Raw genomic sequence first — 25,013 nt, 5'->3', positions numbered from 1 at the left:
GCTGACTCGACAGATGTGCTGTCGCTGTACAAAACAGTTCTACTTTGCTGGTTCCCCCAATATTCTGCGACACAGTGTCTCCCCAGAGTCGATTACAGTAGATAATAAAAATCTTTACATTGATAATAAGTGATACATGCATATAGCAAATGGTATTAAGTCTTCAAACTCTATGAAATGCTGTAATAAATCTTTTTCAGCACCTAGTATTCGCTCATGCTGAGATCACAACTCCTATTTCTTTTTTAACTGGCTTACAGTTGAGATGCATTTTGATGGAAAACACAATGTGTTGCACTCCAGACTTGCTCTGGAGTGTTCACAACTGAAACACAATAGCTATAAAGTGTGTGACAGCTCCTAAAAGGATTGTTAGAGGGATAATAACAGAGGGAGGAAGAAGCTAGAGGAGAGAATTAATCTAGCTTTCTGCTCAGGCTTTAAAGTTGCTCTGCGGAGAGAAAAGTTCTGACTCGGATCTGACGATAGTTCGTTTTGGATAAATAGCCACTGTATCGTGGGGGCTGAGAAACTAATCAATGTTCAGATGCTATCTCCTAAAATGTCGACAGCGGCAGTTTATGCAGTTTAAACCAGATCATCCTGCCCTGTAAGACGGAACAATCCTTCTGTGATGAATAATGAGAGAGGATAAAGAATCCTTTGCAAAGTAGAGGGGCTTAAATGGCACTTAATCAAAAAGAAATCAGAGCTCCAGCACTTAACATTTAGTTGACTATCAAATCTTTGCGGGGAGCGGTGCAAGACACATTCCTTGCCTCCTGCTTGTTGGTGTCTTTCCCAACCATGTCTCCGTGGTAATGGTGGTGATGATTTTACAAGGCTCCATCTAATTAGCTTGTTACAGAGAGACTAATCAGAGGCAAGGCAGATAATTAGAGCCTATCAGCTCTGGAATGATAATGAAGAATGTACTAATGTGTGTGTGTGTGTTTGTGAGTTGAGAGACCGTTTGTGTGCACAAGCGAGCGACAATGGCTCATGAGCACCAAACCGACACAACCTGCCTCACCTGACCAAGGCGAAAGATCAAATAACCGGGCTCCTGTGGATTTTTCAAAGTCAAATATGCTTTGTGCTCCCTTAGTGTGATGAAGAGCTGTAGCTTAAGCTGTACTATACACTACAATCCCATAAGGATAAGAGCACCTGCTTGATGGCTAACATAATAATGCATCGTGAAAAGGTAGATGATGGGTCTGGCCAAGGCTCAGTGATCACAACGAGTGTGGTGTGTTTGCATATGTGTGTTAGAGCTCTATATCACTGTATGCCATTCTGTTGATGTTTCCTGCTGTTAATCCTCTCCTTGGGTAGTTGCTATATAAAGCTGCTAAGTGGCTTGTCGGTATGAAAAAAACAAAGTTGTCTCAAGTGCCTCTGTGCACATGTACGCTGCCCACAGTACAAGGACACTGAGTGTGTGTGGGAAGGGGATGAGAGGAAACACAGCAAAGGAGAGAGGCACAGATACCGAAACACAAATATCTACAGAGGGGGGAGAAATAGACAGCACAGAGAGGAGGAAGAGGCAGGCAGCGTGGAGGGAAGGGGTATTGTGTGATGCTTAGCAAAGAACGTAAAATAACATTACAGAGACAAGAGCACTAGGGAAGCACAACAAACAGTGTAACACAACAATAGATGCTGGGAGCATCCATGTTGGGGAAGAAAACATACAGTGGGAGAGCAGAGACCACGAGAGGAGAAAATTAGGTAGTACATACAGCATAATTAATATCAGAGGGTTTTATGGATCCCTTGTTCCTCCTAAGTCCAGTGAGGGAGGAAATTAAGATACAAATATTTCTGTGTGGAATTAAACAAATTGCGTCTGCAAGCATAAATATCAATGGCCCGAGTGAGACATGGAATTTCAGGGGTTTTTTTATAGCAGAGAGTGAATGGAAAGTGAAATTCAGCTCAATGGGGGAGTAATAAGGTACATTAACCAAATGTTTGCAGTGTTAAGGAGGCTCTATTCTAAGCCCGCAACCCCCCCCCCCCTACATTTCTGTGCTTAAGCAGAGTGTGAAGCCGTCAGCAGGAGATCAACACGCTAAAAGCACTGGGGACGGAAATCTATTAACTCAGGGATCCCGGCGCCACACACTCTGGACTCTGCGGCTCAGAATGGCTGACACACTAACCATGTAAACACACATGCAGGCATTTTCATCATCCCAGAACAATTACAAATGGTAGATGTCTTCAAGTCGTGCACACTTTTTTTACTCCAAATCTGCATATCTGCAGAAAATGCAGCAAAAAAGTGTTCGATAAAGTGACCTTTTTTTTTTTTTTTGTTGCAACTACATCTGCAAACAATTTGCAGCAATATTGGCAGGATTGTGGCATAGCTTACTTGCAGGAAATGGAAATAAAAATATGTTGTATATGCAGCATTGATATGAACAAAAATATGAACGTGTGGCATCAGTTCACTGAGGGAACATTTAGAGATTTATCTTGGCAGGTCCCCAAACTTGCCATGTTTTAAAGCTTCAAATCTTTAAAAGAAACATAATAATAATAATAATTTTCAACATTGCCAACAAGACATAGAAAAAGAAAACTGGCTGTTGAGACTCTGATTGTGTGAAGAAAAATGTGAAGAAAATTTCCCATTCACGTCAACACAATTGGTGCAAACAGCAAGTGGCCTTCAGTTTGACAAGAGCCAATCAGGAAGATCTATTAGATGAACACGTCACAATAAAAAAAAAACACTGTAATTTGCACACAAGGAGGCAGGAGGTGCTTTTGCAGATACAAACTGTGTTGTCTCAATTTGAATCCAGTTTTTTTCCACAAAAAAAAAACAACTATTTGTGTGTGTGTGTGTAAATATTTTCTGCATAATTAATTTACTATCCTTGCACAGAGTGATTAAGACTGCTGGAGTCCCATTAAGTTTGACCTCAAGTGAGGACCCACACCCCTCACAGTGCTAGTGACTCACCAAACTGCACTGCTCCAATGCTAAAGATAGAAATAGGTGAAAAGATAGATCTAGACAAATGCATGTATAGATAAATGTGTGACTCAACGAACCAATAGATAGCAAAACCTACAACTGGTTATGAAGAGCCGAGGAGAAAATACAAAATATCCTCACAGCAGGAATTATCATCTTACCCTTAAACCCCATTCCGTACTGTTGTTGTATATGGATGCATGGATGGATGGATGGATGGATGGATGGATGGATGGATGGATGGATGGATGGATGGATGGATGCCTTTCTCCCATCAGACACAGACAGCTATAGTCTTTTCTCTGGTGGGCTAATTTTTTCTTGTAGTTCAGCCAAAAGAATTACAAAACTCATTCAATCCCTTTTGTTTCATTGCTTTGAGCACAGAAAGATGTGCCCTATTCACGTCTATTCACTCGTATAAAAGAGGAGGATTTACAGAGGAGCAAGTGTTGAATGGAGATATACTGGTACTGTATAGCCTTTAGGGGCAGGAATAAAAAGTTCATTCAAAACAACTATGGCCTTCGCATGTTAAAATAACTTCACTTCACAACAAAAGTTTTTCATATAATAAATAAATTACTTCACTTCAGCAACCCGCTTTCACATCTATTTTACACACAGTAGCACACATTAAATAATTAATGCACACGACTTTGCTCTGTGGTGAGTCTTGAGCCTTAACTTACACAATTAATTAGTAAAAATAGCTAGTCTTAAAAAAAAAAAGTCATTGTCTGAAAGAGAAAAAAAACAGTTGATCAATGACTGATTCATTCCTTAGAGATAATTGGACTGTTGCAGCCACAGACGTGGCCAGATAAGTAGCCGCACATTTTAGAAGGGCTCATATGTCATATATCGTAGTTTTCTTTCTTTCAGATCCTCCACCATAGGCTTAAAGCCCACTAAGACTGCAGGCACTGCCCACACACACACACACACACGTGCACGCACGCACACACGCACATTTACCCACATACATGAAAGAACTCTTAGGCAAAAGCAGCCAGTGTTAAAAAGAAAGCTCTGTGGTGCAAGACCACTGCTGTTTAATCGCAACGTCCCCAGTTGGATTCCGACTTAATTGCATGTCATGCTAAAAAAAAACTATGAAAAAAAGAACTACTCTTTACAAAATACATCTTATGATTCTTAAACACTGGCTCCATGTGGACTTGAAAGATGGCTTTAAAACATAGTAACATGCAGCTGTGGACAATAACTCACAGTGAGCTATTACACATGTCGCTGGTAACCAGCATAAGTAAACACAGTCGAGCATGATTTTAATGTTTAGCTATGAAGAGTATTTAGGGGAAAACCAGATTTTTTTAGAGCTTTACACAGTGCCAGCTGTATTCTGACAGTGTATTTCAGCAGATGAATATAAAGATAAATATGTCAGTAAGCTCTGAAGTCCTTTCCTAAGTGTACTTTTTCAGAACCTGAGCTGGATTTCACTGGCTCCGAGCACCATCCTATATCTCTCAGTAATAATTCAACACTAACTAATAATAATGAACTTAATAGACCCTTTTCATAGCAGACAATTTAACTTGTCAAAGCAGGAAAAGCATGGGTGTAAATAAGCATAAACATTAGCATTAAGTGCCCCAGTTAACCCAGGCAGTGACTTATACTGGATTGATCAAGAACCCTGTCAACCCCTTCAGATAGTTTAAGGGTATTTTGTGCTGTTAGGAAGGAGAAGTCTTATATTTTGCGTCATAAACGTGGAAATTTCATGCCATGGTTTCAAAATCTTCGTAGGTTTCCGGTGTACAATCTTCACATATTTCATTTAAATATAAGTAAGGGGGAGATTATATGCAAGTCAATAGCTGTCAATGGAGCCAGTCCCGATTTTCATCCCACCAACATGTTTGGCTTGCTTTTAAAAGGAATGTGAGTCATGCTGTCGTTATGCGGCAAAGTCCAACACACAAGGAACTCTGTGTCATGAGAAGATCCCTGGATGTTGTTGTCACGGTCGGTTATTTGTTTTACAGAAGTCAAATAGTGTTCTTGGAGTGTTAAGGTTGGGAAATTTTGTTATTTTATATTAACAGCCTGATGCTTTACAGCGAGACCTGAAACACAAACTGCATTCCCACTCCGTCACAGGCTAAACAGTTTCTAGCCTGCCCTTCTCGTGTCCTTCATAGACAAAGGACACTTAATTGATCCTTGCCTTTGACTCTAGATAATCAATGTGAGGCTGAGAAAATGTGTGTGAGGGCCTGCAATTAGAATAACAGCTGCACTGAACTGCCTCTAAGGAAAACACACTTCAAACCTTGACATATAAGCTACCAAGCAAAGGCCTGTTGATCAAACCTACACTATAAGCACTCTTTGCTTTGCTTTCACATCAGTTATCACAGTTACTGTGACACACAGACCAACGGGGACAACGCAAAGCTTAATTTATGCTTAACTCTCTTGACATTTGTCTTGTGACAAAGGTTAATTTGTCACTGCTCATCCCACATTTACCTTTGCCACAGTATGTTGAAAGAAAGAGAAATGAGTAATCGCACAGTTTACAGCCTCCTCTGTACTACTGGCCTCAAAGTGTCATTTTCAATAATGGATAAGCAAAGACATTCACTTCAATCAAATGTTTAGAATAAATTCTAATGTTTTTCTAATATAAGAATATTTTCTTGACATAGCAAAACAGCAGTGACCGCAGCCCGCCAGCATCATTTGCGCCAATGGAGAAATGTCAAGAGTATTAATCGACCTAACATATATTGAGTTTTACATATGTGGATGGATCCAGATGGAGGAAAAAAGCTTTGTCCTGACAGATCAGAAGGATCTTGCCTAACATGACTGCTGATGAATTCAGTTTTCTATTGAATTTTATACTGACTTTAGTTTAACACCAATGAAACGTACTTCGAACACCGTTCATTAAACGCAACTGTTTTAAATTGTAGCAACTGGGGAAAGTCGTAGAAAGATATGTATCCTTGATATCATCGCTTGCTTCAGCCAATGAAGGAAGATATGCTCATATTTTACAGAAAGTAAAAGCAGCAACACCTCAATGTCAAAATTACCATTACAAGAAACACTCCTCAGCAGAAAGATGGCTCCTGTCATTCTATTATGAATCAAAAAATTCTGATTACTGATGCATGTGTGAGCAGCATTTAATGCTGCATCTGGTTGAGGTGAAGTTAATAGTAGAGGCCCTGCACAACCTCACCGGTATTTTCCATTTTACAGTTAATTAGACCTCTGCTGAGTTATTATGGAATTATGCGCCGTCACCAAACTCAAGGTGTAACTCCTCCAGTCTAACAAGTGCAGCAAACTAATGAAAGGGTCAAAGAAATGTCAATCGATCAGCAGTCTGTATACACACAGACATTCCTCAGAAGAGGTCTGATCAGTCTAGCTGAAAACCCCCCATGAGGGAGCACCATGTGCCTTTTAATACTTTATATACTTTTTTAGTGCAGTGGTCTCCACCCTGGGGGGGGGGGAAACAAACTCTGCTATATAATTTATCATCTTGCCTCTAATTCTAATTACTAGACCACTTTGGCTATTCAGGCTAAAACAACAACAAAAGCAAAAACAGTGTAGCTGAAGTGGGGGGTCAAAAATGTAAGCTGTGTTCAAAATGCCTCCCTTATCCAATCCTTCCATCCTGTACAATAGCAGTGGTGGTAAAGTCACAAGCTGAAATGACTGGCAGAGAAACTGGTCATATGCTTCGTAGTATTGAATAGCTTAAAGAAAATGCTAAAGTCAAATGCAAGTCCCTTCATCATTGTTAGTTACTTCCTGACAGGATACAGAGCAGGAAGTTGTATGAGTTATTTCAGGCATCCAGGCCTCCCGAATCGACATTGGATAAGAGTCTCCTAGTTGAATCATCAAAACAAATACAAACTAAAAATATTTGGACTAATGGATTTTCAATATTTCTGCTTTTTCTTTTTAAGTAATGAGTCACATGTGTCACCCCCTCAAAGGGCCAATGGCAGCAACGAGAGGAAATACAACAAAATGTCCTAATACTTCCCACAGCAGGCTAACGCTTCACTACACAGCAGCACTTTCTCAAAGGAACACCTGTCTGTCCCCAGAGGTAAAAAGAAGTTCGCAAGCTGCGGGCTCCTTTCCTCTGGAACAACCTCACAGCTGATATCAGACAGTTTGTTGAGGACTTTAAAGCCTCACTACTTAAGACTCATCTTTTTTCTTTCTGCGTATTTTTGATTACCTTGTGCCAGCTTATCCTTTCTGCCGGTTGGTCAGAGTCTCCGTGAATCTGTTAAGCCCAGCACTATAGTCTATGTTTGTCCTCCTGATGAGAATGCTTAAAACTTTCTGAAAACCACAGCATCTCTCTAACCCTCTGTCTGGTTGTGTCCCACAAATGCAGCTGTGTACCTGCCTCTCTCCCTCTCTCTCTCTTTCCTAGTTTCTCCTCCTTGTCCTCCCTCTTCAGGTGCTCTTTCTGTTCATTTTGGGGGAGTTATATCTGAATAAAGCTCCTAGGGATAGCTCTAAGGGTCTACAGATCGTGAAGGCCCTTCAGGCGAACTTGTGATCTGTGATATTGAGCTGTATAAATAAAAATGACTTAAAGTCCGAGTCCACAACTTATTTTAGAGGCACTTTTTGTTATAGCGGTTGAAATTCTCAGCAATCAATAAATGAAACAGTCTGACAAAAAAAGAAAAAAATCCAGTATCTGTGGCTGTTGCAGGACTATAATGAACTTGTTTGATTTCATTTGGAACAAGTGAATGCTGACCTGCCTGTCAACCTACGTACCTGCATACCTGTGCGCACGCTGCAAGTGCACCCGGAGTCATCCACAAGGCTAAAACTAGCAAGGTAATTTAAATTACGGCTCAGCGACAGAGAGCGGTGACAGACCAGCATGAAGCACACTTCCACTGAGCCTGACCAGGACTGACTGTCGTTTAGCGAGCTGACAGCTCAGCTTGACTGCTGTTTGGCTTGTGTTTATATGATTGTGTCTTTTAACAGTTCTTAATTTGTGTATTTATTTGTCTGAAAAACTAAGAGAGGCTGTCAGTCAGCGGTTGTGCACAGAATGAACGAGGGACCCGGTGGCGGCGGCGATCAGTCTTCTCATCACTGTTGTGGATTCCTGCTCCAGCACTGACGTTAATCAGGCAGCGCATTCATGGATACTTTCAAAATCTAGCTATTCTTGCTATTTTCCCCAACACTGCAAAGTCCTCCCTTAACTGCAACACTGACAATTAGGAAAAGATGCCTGTTTCCCACATAGTGTATGGTCAGATGGAGGGAGTGATTTCATGGTTTCATTGGTTTATAACAGCAAAGGCTGCAAATTCAGTAGGACGGTGACAGTTCCTTCAACAACAGTGACTCATTTTTTTATGTCTACACCTGTTAAATAAACAAGTTAGAGCTTTACAGTTGGCAGAGCCTGGCTAACTGCAGTCTACAAGGCTAGCAAGGCTACTGCCTTCCACAGCCTTTGTGCTAACATTATACTAAACATGTCTCAGGCCCTCAGCACGTCTGCAGCAGATGCACAGATATCATATTGATAGATATTATTATGTGCCTCTGACATTAGGCAGCAATGCTTTCAAGTTGGACAATATGACAAGCCACCAGTAATGCCAACAGCAAAGCCCACACTTTCCAGTTAAGACCCACAAGGTAGAGAAGTACCACCAACACACATAAAACACTAACAGGCTCACCATTTCAGCAAATGCTAAATACACCATCAAGGCCGACAGGACCCGGCGCTCCAAACAAATCAATATTAGTCCTACTGCATAATGAGGGTGGTAACAGGTTGACTGTTGATGCAAGACAATGAGGTTTTCAGTTGTGTCTTAAAGAAGTGATGTGTTGTGTCTGATTGAAAATGCTTTGCAGACTTCGACATAGTCTAAATAAAACAGCCTTTTTTAATTGTGGGTATTCTGTAAGATTACTGCAGATTTGGAGTTAAAAGCTTCCTAGCAGCCCATTTCTTGTGAAAGACTAAGATCTTAAGGCTAAAAATTGAATGGCAGGCAACACAAAAAGCTAAAATGGGCATTCGGCTACATGAGCTCTGTGTTCAGTTCTATAAATGCCACACATGTCCGTTTCTTTTACACTTTTGATGGGCAGGTGAAGACAAACAAGTAAAAGGAGATTTCTGGTGGATATTTCAAAATGAAATTAAAGTCAGCGCCAGGTGATTGACAGCGTGTGGGATCCCTTGCTTCTTCTCGAATGAAATGGCTGTACAGATTAGGTTACATTTACATAAGCACTCCATTATTAGTCAAGTATTGTATCTTCACAACTATCTGTGATATCATACATAATTAGATATGGCTGTGAAGTACGCTTTCTCTTCTCAAATTTGTGATGGAACGACGTTGCTGCAATCCAAACAGACACTTAGTGTGGAAATAATGTGCACTCAAGCTTGAATACAGTACGGTGCATGGTGCACTCTCCCACCCTCACACCCACCTAGCCACTACACTACAAATGACACACATATGCATGCCCCGTCACACAGTTAACAGCAGAGACCAGTCATTTGGAAAGGCAGCGAGGAGAGTTAATCTAAATCACATTGCAAATTGGAATATTCCAGTGCAATCTCTCTGTAAGATCTAAAGTATACAGGTATAAATTGTTGTTTGGCCTCTCCCTGCCCTGCTTTGTACTTCCTTCAGGGCTTTCATTTTCCTGCCTGGAGCACAGAACATGTGGTGTGTATGTTTTTCCAACTTGTTTATACCATGTGTGTGCATTTGTGTCTTATGTAGTGTCTGCACAAGTGTCTGTTTGTCGATGCCAGAGCATTGAGGTTTAATTGAACTGTGTCTTGTTTGTGCATTCATGTGTGTTTGTGGGCTTCCACGTGTGTTAAATTGCATGTGGATGTACTGCATGGATGTGATGCGTAGTGTACTTCTGTGTGTGTTGTTGGTGTACTGATGTGTAACAGTAGCTGTGCACGGCGTGTGTGTTTGTGTGTGTTTCCAGTAGACAGCAGATGAGGTAGATGCTCCTCGGCTCACACTTGCCTGGGGAAGAGTTCCAAGAAACCCAACACAGCTGCAGAAACACAAAAAACTCTAGTCCGCAAGGGATGGTGAGCAGGCTTGGGTTTGATGTTCATGAAGGTCGAGAACAGAGGAGAAGGCGAGAGAAGAGGAAGTAGCGATTGATGCCATGTTGCTCCCTTCCATTCCGCCCAGAAAGGCTCACTGTTCATACCAGAGGCTTTCATTTGGTCATTAGTCTCTATCAGCACCCGTCTGTTAGTGTTAGTTTGTGTCAGAGAGCTATCTTTCTCTCTCTGCCTGGTTTGATGATGGAGAGGTAATTTCAGCTTCATGACAGTATGACTCTAATGATGAGAATGGGACTGCTGGGAGCATGCGAGGGTGGGAAACGCTGAAAAATATTTTGTGGGTTTCTGCGCGCACGTGTACCAAAGCACACATCTGTGCCTTCGCCCGCCCTGTGTGCGTGCGCAGGCGTATGAACGTGCACGTGTGTGTGTGTGGACACAAGCGGGATGGGATCCAACTCTTACCGCTGTCCCCATCACTGAATGGGCTGTTAATGGAGAGTAATGAGGGAGTACTTTCATGGCAGATGTGCCCTCTCTGCAACTCTGTTTTACCTCGAGACTGTAAAACTGACCCATGCGAGACACCAGCAGGCAAGCAGCCGCTCCCCGCTTTGATATGAGCTCTGCATGTGTTGCGGGAATTTGAATGGTTTCCTCGCTTAGTTTGCCTCACACCGCTGTACCCCAGGAAGTAAGAGTAAGTATCATTTCGACATAGCACCTAGAGTCACATTAAATGACAAAAGCTCTGGCAGTGTCAGCCAGGCCCAAAATCTGTTAGAGGGCCATCTTCTTCACTGGAGTGTGAAATTATTTTAGCTCTCTGCTCATTATAGGATTTTAAAATGCATTATAGTTAGGGCTTTTATGGTGTGCCGCGGCATTAATTCAATTTGCCCCATTCACGCTTTCTTATTATCACGCTCAGTTCAAGCTACAGGGGGAGGAAGCTGCTGAGCAGTGCTCCCCGGCCTTATCTCTAAAGGATATAAACTACACTACCCAGCTCAATCAGAGCCAGCACGGACTGCTCCATCCATTCAACCACTTTTCCTCTGTCTCCCCTTCTCCTTTTCTACTAATGCTTCTTCCTGTTGCAACCTCCATCTCTCTTTCCATCCTCCATCCCTCTCTCCATTTCCTTCTGAGTTAATGATTGATGGGGGTTGTCCTTGGAGCCCTCTCGATATCTTTCCATAGAAGCGCACATATAGGCAAACAAACACAAACACACACAGCCCGCGCACTGTCGGAGGAGCCAACACACACAAGCACATGCCGGGCAGAAGCAACAGAGGGAGCCATACAGGTTTAATAGGAAAACAAGCCACAGTGTATGGGTGAGACAGCGTTAATCTATCACTGAAACCAGAACCTGGGCCTGTGTGTGTTTAGCACACCAGAGGCATTCTGGGAACACCCTATCACTGTCTGTTATTGTGCAAAGGTACAACGATGTGTGGAACACAGCAAATGTCTTCCTGTGGAAGTACAGCAGATAATTAAGGAACTGCAGTGTGAGCGTGGACTCGAGCTCTGACTGCGTTCCTATAATGTAAATGCTGCATGCTTTCATGAATACATACCAACAACACATGGGCATGGTTTGGTTCGACATTGTCTGCACTGCACATTCGCACACAAGTACACAAAACACGCTGCACACTACACTAGGCACATGCATTAAACTGTAACTCAGCATGTGACTGCGGTCTGGCTTACTGGTAATGGGGGAAGAGGAAGAGAGGATGAGGATAAAGTCCTCATTTAGATATCTAATCCAGTGAGCAGTCTGTCCTGTGTGGACCATCATCTCCCGTCATTAACAGCAGGCCAGCAAGATTAAACAAGATCAATGTTTATCACCCACTGTGTGTGAGAGAAACCAAGTGTTAAACTCTCCCACCTCATCACAATTTATCACAATATCTGCTCTCAAAGCTACGTTAACAACGGAAATCTATGATTATATCTAACATATGTAGCAAAAGCCAATATTAATCAACATTAATGCTCCAAATCTGCGATAATGTTCACCCATTCACATTGGATGGATGAACGATCTCATATTAATATATTTTAAACGTTATAATCAGTGGGATTTACTGTAAATATATGGTGATCTCCCACTCAATCCAAATATTACGACAAGCTGAGTGACTCATTTGTAACTTTGAACGCGTGATTATTCATGGGGCTAACCGAACGTTTAGGGACAGATCCTCAATTTAGTGTTTGACAGACGCAGCTGTTTCTCAGTCAGAGATATCCATCAAAACCAAGTTAACGCACATTCACACTATTAATTATTGAAATTACGTTATTAAATAGCAGCCTTGGTGTCGGGGCAGAAAGGGCACCAGTAATTATGAGTCCATAACTTGTGAAAAATGACATGCAAAAGTGTGAGTAGATCACACTGTTTAGGATTTGCAAAGAAAAACATTAAATTAACGCTTCCCCCACCTCTGTTTTTCTTTCTTTTATTCCTGTCTTTTTCCTGGTTTCATTTTGAGTAACGCAGGTCATAAGGGCCGCTCTAAACTCTGTGTACTCTGCTTCAGGTCAAGATCCTTAATGTGTGGCAGTGGCAACGTGTGTTTGCACGGCAAGGCTGGCACGACTAATGACACAGCAGCATCCCTATCCTATCCTTCTCAGCACATCATAAGACTGTAGAGACCATATGGCCTGATTAGTCCACAGAATTAAGCCCTTCGCTGTCCAGGCAGAGTGAAAGATACAAAGAAATCAATGCACGTTCACTGGTTCCACCAAGAACAGACACAAATTGCTGGCTTGAACAAATCAGTCATAGAAAAAACACTCACACACATGCTGCACAAGCATGTGAGCCAAGTTTGCGACTGACATATCGGAAATGTCCCAATACAGAAGGGAGGAACATAACAATAGCATACAATAGAGAGTGCAAGCCAGATCGCCAAAAAGGCGAGAACAAAAATGGTCTTTTGAATGTCCTCCTTTGTGGTGTTTACATCCTCTGTTTGCATTTCTCTCCACATGTGCATATCTTCCACTCCCTCGCACACAAACACACTCAGAGTCACATTTGAAAGCATTCATATAACAGCCCATGTTCTCCCCTGGATGCTCATCAGCCCTGAGAGGCACTACATGTTCTCTGCATCAAAGACACCTGCTACTGTAATCAGGCTGTGATGGAGTAGCAGACTTTCTCCCTGTTTCCCGAAAATTAATCAAATAACTGAACCATGAGATGGACATCATCTTCAAACTTATTTTCTAATCTGAGCCACTATTCCCTCGCCTTCTGCATAGTCTTTTTGATCGTCAGTCAGACTAAAATACAGACGAAAAAAGTATTTTTCTTCATTCCACTGCCATCTCTTTTTGCATGGCAGTCATTTTCATCTTTTCAACAAAAGCCACACTCACGCTGCACAAATTGGTGTCACGCAATTACTGCAATTTGTGCAATTTGTGCACTTTACTCCAAAGCAAAGTTCATGGCACGTCAAAACATCTCACTAGGCAACTTGGCCAGCCATGTGATCTTTTTTTCCTGCATTAAAAATCTACTTGTTCACAGTTCACCCAGCAAAGCTTTCAAAGTTGTCTGTGTCCTGTGTGTTTATCAGTGCCTCCTCGGCCACCAAGAGCGGAGATGCAACCATTGTTATGCTCAGTTAATTGGACCTTTGGGTACAAAAGGTTGAGAAATTCAAGACCAAATAGATAAATAAGCACAAGCATTGAATTCCCACAACATATCCTAGCACTAGCTCCAATTTTCCCTTGTTCATTCTAGCCTATAGGCGGGTTTGTCTGAAAGGCTGATTCGTTAGAGTGCTTCAGGACAGTTCTATCAGCCTTTCGACTCAATCACACACATACCTCTCTGTGCGTTTGTAAACTATCAGCAACAGTCTGTCACAGCCCATTCTGTGACATATAAATTGTTGTTTAAAGTGATGTTTTGTGACTGGGAGCAAAACAGCTCCTGGTTAATCAATACCACAAAATCAATTCTGCTCTCTAGGGAAACACCACAGAGAGGCTATCCAGCATGCAAAAGTGGAGCCAAAACAAAAGTTTTCAGAGGACCGGGGGGGGGAGGGGGTGGACATTCAGCCAGTGAAATAATCTGTTGCTGTGCTCATTACAAATCATTAGAAAAGTAGAGCGTCACAGCAAGCACAGTGGCAGAAAATTAAATTACGTCAAGGAAACCTTCAAACTCAAACCTTTGTCCGATGTCAGCGCATCATGGATTAGATTTAATGAAATAACATCTTCTCAGCTGGTGATAAGCTCCTTGTACAATGTGCAAGTCAGGCTCATTTATCACACAGGTAGACACCAGGTTGCAGGGAGGCATTCTGGGAATCTGTGCCGTTGGAGGTCAGCGAGACATTTACCTGACAGTGCCTGCCTCCGTGCAGTGTCTAGAGTTGACAATGTCTGTGGTAATGGGCATCAATAATGCAGACCCATGGCCAGTTAAAAACTCCCTGTCGCCATGACTGTCCTCACAGCACTGTGACTTGTGCAGCACTCTCTCATCTCCCACTACACACCGCACGCAACAAACTTGCGTAATTTATGTGGGTCGAATGTTGAAGTTTCTGCTTTAATGAGATATACATCGCTTGTGTAAACAGAGTGACAGACATATGCATACTTGCTCATTCCACGTCCTTGGCTCTATAATTAGGTTATTTTATAACCCATCCTGATGTGACAAATACTAAAAACAAATATCTTCTCTTGTATCAGGGTAAATTCTGACCAGGGTAAATTATTCAGCAGATCAGACCCTACTGACTCACATTAAACGCAGTTTCTGGCCTTGTCATTACAATGTCGTGATGATAGCGGGTGATTCTGCCATTAGTAACATTCATTATGTCACGACAGGCATCCAACGGAGCTCTTGGTGCCGCAGCAATCCCTGGAAAGTGTCCTCAATTAGTTGCTTCAGGGCATGCACAGTAATGTAAACGTTCATGCGACAAATACCTGTAGAGCACGTGACATCGTGTTACCTTACATAAAGATAAACCCGGTGACTTCAAATTTGGATCGGTAGTAAGAATCAACACAAACCTTGAATCAAGGTGTTGTTTTCTTCGTTCTCTCTCTCTATTGTTTGCTTTCTCTCCTCACGCCATTCCAAAGGGCAGGTCATACTTTTCCTCTAATCTTCCCTCCATTTGCCCCCAACAATCTTCAGACAAATACGAGCACACACTGCCCTTTTTGCAGCTGTACAGTACTATATTTTTCCCTGCCCCGTTGTGCCCTGTAGCCATCCACTCTGCACTACAGGCTAGAGCACATGCACACCTCATTCCCCTCCTGCCACCCCAACAGTTTCTCACTTCTGCCCTCTAACCATCTGACAATTATGTTTCACCAAGCTGACCTCATCTGCAGTATACAACTCCCTGCCTCTGATCTGGCTGCCCTTTAGTTATCTTCAGTAAAGCTTATAGGCACGCAGGATAAAACAATCTCACAGGCATGCATTTTACACACTCCCTCTTTTTCTGCCCTTATCCTTCCCCGTCTTTCTGTGCTCCTCAGGTTTCTCACCTTTGCCTCACTTAACCTTCTTGACCTTAAAGCCACACTCTGTGACTATGCCCTCAGCATTACAGCTCCTCCTGACCTTTCTGTGGCCCTGGTAGAGGAGCCTTGCATCCCCTTTAACTCTCTCTCTTCTGCATGTAAGGGAGAGCTATTTTGTTTCCTCTCCCTGCTCTTGTTCTCTCTGCTTAATCCGTCTTTAAAAAAACTGTGGCAAACACACTCCCCTTCCCTCCTACATGGCATCAGATACATGCTAAGACTGTAGAGAAGACAGGACTGCAGGGATGTGGCTTAGACACATCCATTTGATATCTGAGAGACCATAGAGCTGAAATCAAGTGCTGCAGGCATGCTTCACAGCATGTCGTTAGAAGCAGCAAATCAGAGAATCTCTGCTGCGATGAATCTGGATACTGAGAGGCCAATCATAACATTAAACACATGCACAGGCTGGCAAACAGACATGTGCGCACAAGCAGACGCGTGCATGAAATAAAAACCCTCCCTGTATGTGCACATGCAGCCGCACGCATGCTCGTAATCACAAACAAAATAGAGCATAATCACCACGAGCATTTTGTTTTTACTAAATTGAATAAGTGCAGACAGCTTTTTATGAAATTGTTTTCTACTTAGACAAACAGCCCCACAGTCACAAATTATAAACAAAAATGAGATCGGGTCTCTTCTCAATTCATTTCACATCACAAGGGGAATATGCAAATATAATGGGGGGAAAAAAACGAGTATAAAAGGGGAAATTGGATTAAAGACAGCATGAGGCGAGATGCTGACTATGAGACAGAGACAGGAAGAGGGAGGAGGATGGGGAGAGCGAGAGAGAGAGAGGAGAAGAAGGTTCCCTGACAAAACAGGCTGAGGAGAGGTGATTACCACAAGCTGAATACCACCCTGCCCACAGATACCTAAAGGACAGGGAGAAACCACTCCAATATCCCCCACTCCAACTCACAAAGGACTGCACCACTTGTTCAATACTCCTCCTAACCTGTCAAATGCCATTAACAGATTCCTACTCAGGTGGAAAGAAAAGGATTCTTCGGGTGGGACAACCGAAAGCAAAAATTCTTCCGTAATACAAATCTAAACTGACGTCCTCTGTGGGCCGGCAAAGATCCTTTACAGGAAGAGCTGTAGAGGTCCCTCACTCCCTCTCCTCAAAACAACACCACATAACCAGTTTCTGTGAGTCATGGCCTACTTCCATTGCTTTTACCTTTTTTTTTCATATCGCTGGTTTGATACACAGAGGCTATGTCAGGAAAATATCACTTCATTTTTTTCACTGGGGATTCTGGTGCACTGTAAATAGTTCAGAAGGTGAATATTTCTCCAACATTAGCGGGGGTCTAGTCAGGGAGACAGAAGGAATCCTTTCATGGGGCCCCGAGCACTCCACTCCCACAGACTCCTGAGGCAAACAAGGTGATAAGACCGTGTACTAAATCTGATCTATCAGAAAGGGAGGAACAGTGTCAAAGCATCGTCACAATGTCCTAAAATCCAGTCATACGTGTGCGGGAAAGTTCTACTTTGATCTCAACCCCCAAAAATGTCTAAATGTGCGCCAGCTATCTAAAAATAATGCATAATCCATACATAGAGTACATTCCTATGATGAGCTCTAAAACCTAATTTTCTTACTGTGTTAAGGAAAGTTTGGAGCAAAGCAGAATTAAAAAGAAAGGAAATTAAGCGAATATGTTTGATTTGTTTTTCAAAAAGAGAAAGTAATTCTAACTTTGGGGAGTAATTAAAAAGTAAGTGGTGTAATGAATAAAAGCGCTGTGATGGTGAAATGTAATATAGGGATATTACTTCAGAAATGTGTAACAGTAAAGAACAATCCCGAAGTCATTAAACAATGTCACTGTTCACACTGAGCAGTCACATGTGACAATATGCTGCGTGATTACACTGAATCGATTAAATCGATCCCTGCAGAAAATGGCAAACGCGACGCTGACTAATTAGATCTGAACAACAGCAGAAGCAATTATGAGCGTTATGGTAAATTATTTTAATTATATTCATGGATATGAGAAGCAACCACACTTTGGTGTATGTGGGTCTGCATATCTTTTTAGAAATGGATGACAAACTGTGCATTTCCTGTGCAAAGTGTGAGCCAACTGCTGTGGCACTGCACTGTGCGATGGCAAACTTAGCACATTATAACTTTATTATTCAACATTTATTCAAATAAAACCTTTTAACATTGTTTTTGATTAACACAACCGACTACAAAGACGGCTCAGTGTTCAAACATGTCACGTCTTAGAGCCCCAAGGGGGGACGGGGGATGAGTTTTCGGTAAGCACATTTTCTTTCAGGTAAATATGCCAGTGAGGACGGACCCCATACTGAGAGTCATCCAGCACTTCTGTTCCATCTCCCCCTCATCTGCAGCGTGCCACAGCCATTTATCTGAGATATCTAAGTGTCAAAGTAGACTTTTTAATCTCCATTTGAATAGCACAAATAACAGCTCTTCTGATGACTCTAATCATAACGCCGTACCCACAGCAAACGTATTAACATACGAAAGCCTCGCTCCAGTTTGATTAGCATTTAATGCCCAAATTAACCAGTTAATGAACACATTCACTGCACACTCAGTATATCTGCACTCATCAGTTAATAACCACATGTACGTTTTTATCCCACACAGACTGTAACAAACGTGTGTGTTCTTCTTATTATCAAGGAGAGCAAACAGCGAGTGATGCCTGGTGACAGGAAATCAATCACTGAGGTGCACATTTACATAGAGGCTGGTGGAGATGGCTTCACTGTAACAGTAGCAGTTATTAAACAAACCTGTGGGAAGCAGTGATATTAGTGTTGTTGCGCACTGGCACACCTGTGTTAGAGTGGCAGCGACTGGCTGCAAAAGGTATGATCAAAATTATAGGAGGACTCCACAATAGAGCAGAATCGCTACAATGGCAGTAAGCAGGAAACCACCACCTGTGCTATTGCAAAGGTAAATGTGGTACTGTACCTTTGTAGCTGTCTCTGGGAGGCATTATTTCAACTGTGGCACTCTTTGAAACCATGTTTTGTCGTGTCGTTGCACCGGATTGTGTTAGAGTGCTCCTATTATTTGTATGTGAATATTGTAGAAAATCTTTTTAAGGTGAGCACTGAATGCTGCTGACTTGAATATTCTTTGAAGCGCCGGCAGACTGCTGCCTGACAGTGATTTCTGTTTGACATTCAGCAGGTGACTGTCAGCACCACGGACAGCTCTGTGCTACAGAGAGTTCACGGTGGTAAAATAAGTTGAGGCGATGCAACACATGGGACCTTATTAAAACTGTTGTTGTGGTATCAGGGTTCAATTTTAGTATGACCGTGACGTCTAACACACTTGCATACAAACAAACACCTACAAAGACAAGTGCAGACGTACAGAGCATCTCACTCATTCTCTTCTCTTTCTCGAGTGTGTCTCTGAGCTCGCTGTTTTATCCATGAGACAGACCGCGAATTTATTGCAACACCCAGGCAAACCCACATGCAGTGGTAGGGAGCCAAATTCATGTGGGAGATTAGGTTAAATCTCTAAAAATAAAAGAAAACAGCTAAAATGGACTCCTTCACTCAGAGAAATGTGCATGCAGGGATTGGGAATGAGACAAGCAAAAGAAAGGCCTGTCCGCCCAGACTCCTGCCAGGATTCTGTCTAGGAAGCTGTAGTCACAGAATAAAGGACATGCCATGCCTTTGATCAGGAGAGTAGAGTTTCGCAGGTGAGCGAGGTAAAATGGAGGAAGGAATCTGAATATCTGTCAGGATAGAGCGGCTTATTTCTGTTACGTATCTGTGGGAAAAAAAACCCGTCAAGATTCTAACTATTTTTGCGCTCTCTGAAAAACATCCACACATCCTTTGCAAGAATGTGTCCCAATCAGGCATGCAATTACAATCTAGCACATGCTGTGCAATGTAACAGCAGCAGGCAATTCAAAATGAAAACAGCGCACACTGTTTCCTGCACACTGTGTAGCTCAATTATAAAGCAAATCATTTTGATTCCTTGTTTTCATTGCTGTTTTTTAAGCTTCAAGTCTAACTTTGGGGGGAGCACGGCCTCGACGACTGATGCACACAAATTTCACCTTTCCACCAAGAATTTCAGAGGTTGCCTGACTGTGGCGGTGCTACTTCAAATCCCTGGGTCTAAAGAGAGAATGAGAGGAGGATTAGAGGGGTAATGCCAGTAGATGACAGGGAGAGAGAGGTGGGGGGGGGAGACAGAGAGAGAGTGAGAGAGAGAGAGAGAGAGAGAGAGGGCCGAAGTGCCACTTGCCACTCTGCAAGGATTAGCTCTGAAAACTACTTCACTGTCGCAAACTATGTCAATCAAGGACATAATTGAAGCAGTTCATAAAGACTCTTAAACCGAAAAACACGTCGTCTTTCTACAAATGAGCTTGTAATGCGCACTCATGTTGAAATATCTCATGCACATCATCGCACATTGGACAAATACAAATATATATATATATATATATATATATATATATATATTAAAAAAAAAATCTCTTCCCTGCAGGTTGCATCGTCTCAGCTCATATTTGAGGGATGCTGATGGATGGCTGGTAATGAGGCACACCTGTGGAATGAGCCTATACTGCAGCTACACTGACAGCCCTGTGCGGACGTGATGGAGATGTCAGGCCTGTTGAGGGGCTCCACTTATGACGGACGAGGTGTCCAGATGGCAGCGTAGTCTCACCATGTGCATCTAATGTGGAGCATTCCATTAAAAATAGGGCATCACAGCAACAATGCAAATAAGGGGGAAGGGGGAGGGGTAGAGAGGAGGAGAGAGAGAGGGGGGGGGAGGATGAGGGGAGAGGAGAGGAGGGGGGGGGGCTGCGTGGCCTAACTTAAGTGCGGATTAATGGGGGAATAGTCTACACACCTCGTTTATCCTGAATCTTTACAGTGAGCTCCACGAAAGGCTCGGTCTCCCTATCCAGCCTCCTGGTTATGGTGATATCTCCACTGTCGCGCCCCACGGTGACCGGGGAGCCCTCTGACTCCGGGTAAATCAGCTCGTAGGCGGCTGACTGAAACCTGGTGGGACTCAGGCTCGTTATGACTGAGCCGATGTTGGCGTCTTCAGACACGTTGAGGGAAACCACGGTGCCGGGGTCAAGCAGTGCCCTCGGCGCCCGCCCTGCCCTCCCTGACCCCGCTAACTCAGCAGGACGCGTCGCCCACCGCTGTGGCGCAACAGTAACCACTACACTTTTACTGGTCAGGGGGGGCCATCCGTGGTCTCTGGCGTAAACATAGAATTTGACTTGAGAGGGGAGACCCAGGATAGAGTCAACCAGCAAAACTTCGCCGGTTTTCGGGACAACATAGAAACTGCCATTTTTGGGGATGGATATATATGTCAACTCTGCGTTGTTGCCGCTGTCTGCGTCGACAGCCTCCAGCCTGTAAACCACGCTACGGAGAGCGGTGGTGTCGTCTAAAGTTATGTGAACGTTGTCTGCACTGCGAAAAGTCGGCTCGTGGTCGTTGGTGTCCAAAACGTCCACTTTTACCGACGCAACATCGAAGACGACCGACCCCGACACGCAGGTCTGGCAACACAGACCGACGCTCAGCACGTATTCAGAGCGAGCCTCTCTGTCTAAAACCCTGGAAGTTTTTAGCAATATATTCCCCCGCTTGTGGTGGGCGAAGGCGCGGAAATCTTCGCTGCCGTTTCCGTACAGTTTGAAATGGATCCCGGGGACTGGGCACCATTTTTGCGCGTTGATGCGCCTCACCGGGATGCTGAGTCCGTTTACTTTAGACGCGGTCGGTGAGTTCTCAAAAACGTGCCCGTGGAAGAAAGGCAGTCGCTCCCGTGTTTGATATCCATCAGCCGGCGTCAGAAGGCAGCATAACAAAACACCCCAAATCATGTTGGTGGCAAGTTATGTACCTCCAAGCGACTCAGGGGGGTTGGTAGAAAATCATTAAAAAAGAGAAGGGAAACACTTGAGAAACATTTCCTCCATAGTTATCCACGACACGATCCTTCCAGGAGACCCCTCTGAACTTAAAGCTTTGCCGTCCTGGGAGATCCGTGTCCTGGCTCCATGCAGCACGGATGCGTCCACAGCGCTGCAGGCAGTTGGCTGCGTTCGTACCCAGCGTTCAGCACCACTCCACCGGACAGCGCCAAGCGCGGGGGCGTGGCGGCGCACGGGGACGGAGCTCCTCGGTGAACCCCACCCTGTGCGATGGTCAGGAGGGTCCTCAGAGCCTCAATCCTCTCCGCGCCGGCTGAGCCTGTGCACACGCGCGGCGAGAGCCTTCCCAGCTGTGTGACACCGCCTGCCACAAATCCGCTTGTCAGCGCACAGAAGTACTGATGGAGAGAAAATCACTCATCCCTCCTGTCCAGAGAAAGTCGAGTGAGCACATATGTTCCTCTGATCATCGACGCTCCGCCTGGAAGCCGACCCACACCGTACCCAGCACAGGCTCCAGTGAAGCACTTAAGGCTGCCTTGCTCAAGAACACCTCGCCAGTTGTTGCTTGGAGGAGGAATTACTCATGCTCTGCACTCGTCTTCTCCCCTCCTGTCAGTAGGAACTGAATCCACGATCTGCTAGTCTTCTCTTAAACTAAACATTTCCTACATTCCCCAATCACGCATCCACACAATCACATTTCATTTATGGCTGTAAGAAACTACAAAAAAACCTGGAAATTGGTCCAATATAAATGCAAATGCAGGCATCAGGGCCGTTAAACTGTGTAAACATGATGATTTAAGACAGCCTGGGCTGTGCAGCTCTATAGGTCTGTGCAGCGAAGGCTATATGCACAGCTATATGCACACCAGAGTTCGAATTAACACCATCATCCAGATAGCTAAGTGGCTACTAGTAATTCCCACACATAGACATTTCCAATTCCCCTCAGTTCTCCAAGTCAGAAGCCTAAATATTAGATAGAGCATAGGGCTCTGAATGGTTAAAAGATAAGGAAATAATGGGTATAGGGAGCGCAGCTGTTTGTACAATTGAGTTTGTCACTCAAGTGGTGCCAACCTTTACAGCGAGCATGGATCAATATGCATATGCATTGTGATATTATGCTGGACGTGTAATTCAACGTCGCTCTGCTGAAACACACATCTGTATTCAGTTTGAAAATTCATCAGAGCTCCAGCTGAAAGATCCTTATCAATTTGAAACCACAATCCATCACAGCAATTTTAGCCGAATCCACTCTCTGCAGTTAACTGTTCTTTTCAGGCAATAACTCTGGTGACTGGCAGTGAGCCCCCAGACAATTTTGAATCACAGCCTGCAGCTGGAGCACAAAGCTCATATTGGTTGATCGCTGTATTCTTTTACGTGCCACAAGCTGTGGGCTGTGTCACCGTGACACATGAGCCATGCGGCACTCGCTGGTGTTGTTACAGTATTTGTAAAAAATACGTCCACAGAATCAACCTCAGAGCGACATATGACAGGGTGCCTATTGATGGTCATTTAAGGTGAAACGGCCCAAAACAGAGGACTGGCTGAGAGGACCCTGTGTGCTCCATACGGCTCTGCAACGTCTCTTTGAACTTCCTAAGTGTTTCATGAATGCAAATCAAATCCTGTCTTTTATCAAGTTGTCTCACATGGTGAAATTCGCCGTGACTGCCAGCATGGGAGATAGCTGTAGCAAAGGCTAATTCAATCATGGGGGCCAGGCCAGAGTGTGAGGGATAGTTTACTTGAGGGTTGTAGCAGTTATCTGCTGAGATGAAACGCCAACATACACCACATAAAAACAACAAAGCTGTGATGAATTTTAAAAAAAATTCATGAAACGGTCTCATCATCCCTCTCCTCCAACAGATAAGTGAAAGCTGCAGGGCATTAAAGGAGAAAAAAAAAAAAATTCACGATGGGAAGAGCAGCAGACGAACATTAGAAAGCTTCATGCTTACTTAATGAATAATTGAATCCATTTGAATCCACTCCCTTCACTCAAACAAGCACACGTAGCCTCTGAAGACAAAGGTTGTAGCTTGGTAGCATTGAAAACATTCCACCTTTGCATCTGTGCTCCTCAGAGACAAGGGATGATGGGATTGGCAGGAGGTCCCTTCACTTGTATGTTGTGAAAGTTGCAGGTTGTCTGTTATTCTTCCTGGAAAAGCAGAGGAGGAGAAAAACAGGAAATGATGGAAAGCGGTGCTAACAGGACTTGGCACTAACATCAGTTAATAGGCAGTGCATGCTACAGAGCAAGTGCAGTGTTAAAAATGACATAAAAATAGACTGTTCAGCAGAAGTCAATGGCATAATTGGCTAAAACACGCAGGTTTTTATTAAAGACTGACAGGACAATTAAAATGGATGACTAAGCATCCTGCTCCCTGGTTTCTATTCATCTGTGAACATTTATAGTGAACATTTATGAAAACCCTACCCCACGTGTTACCCCTGGAAGAGCTGCAAAGAGCCATTTCTGGAAACACCATGACACCTGACGGGAGCAGCAGCTCTGTAGTGGCGTTCATTGCAGCATTACCGTGTATAGATGCCCCCCAGGACATTTCCCCTCATCACAACCTGAAGGCAAAAAGCAGTTAGAGGAGCTGGATAAATATAAAGACATTTCCCTCTTGTATTAGGTACGGCTAATTAGATTTGATCTGTGATCCCCTTAAGGCTCCCACCACCTACTGTAGTATTTAAGCTGTGCAGTAGAACCCATAACTGTTTATTAATAGAGGAATTAATTGTGGAGCAACATGTGCAGCCAGGTTCAGAATTTACCTCCACTAATAACTATGTAGTGGAGGTACCATCACACTGCAATCAGGCTTTTTGAAAATGTCAGTGTCAAAAACACAGCAGCAAATCCAAACCATCTCATTACCGAGCGTGTTTTTAGCCTATTTACTTAGAATGCCACAGAAGCTGACTTTTGTTCAGTGAAAGACTCACAAAGTATGATAGAAAAAGAGAACAACAGCAGCCACTTTGAAGGAAAAAGACAAAAATAATTCAATGATTAATGCATGGCCTGTTGTTTTGATAGAAACAAAATGCACAACTTCAGGGCCACATCCTGTCTGAGGACGCTTTTATTACATCTAAATTCAGATTAGTGGAGCCCCCGGGTTGCCTCGGTGATTAGCACACTTAGCAAAAGCATCATTGATTTGAACAGGATCTCGTTTTAGCCCCGAACAATCACAACTTTCTTTTTTTTCTATTAGCACATTAAAAGATTTCTCGCACCATCAAAAGACACAGGAGACAG

The 25,013-nt window shown here is 43.4% G+C and overlaps 1 protein-coding gene across 1 annotated transcript in view; it reads right to left on the bottom strand.

The window, feature by feature from the left end:
- Positions 1-21,655, bottom strand: part of LOC139201792 (neural-cadherin-like) — an 81,931-nt gene extending 60,276 nt beyond the window's left edge. The window contains exon 1 of the mRNA XM_070831216.1: positions 20,656-21,655. Coding sequence (XP_070687317.1) covers positions 20,656-21,655 — 1,000 coding nt within the window. The remainder of the gene's footprint in view (positions 1-20,655) is intronic.
- Positions 21,656-25,013: the final 3,358 nt, after the last annotated feature.

This window comes from Pempheris klunzingeri, chromosome 5, assembly GCF_042242105.1.
Source record: "Pempheris klunzingeri isolate RE-2024b chromosome 5, fPemKlu1.hap1, whole genome shotgun sequence".
NCBI lineage: Eukaryota > Metazoa > Chordata > Actinopteri > Acropomatiformes > Pempheridae > Pempheris > Pempheris klunzingeri.
Note: the sequence above shows the minus strand (reverse complement) of the source record. Positions and strands in the feature narration are given on the sequence as shown.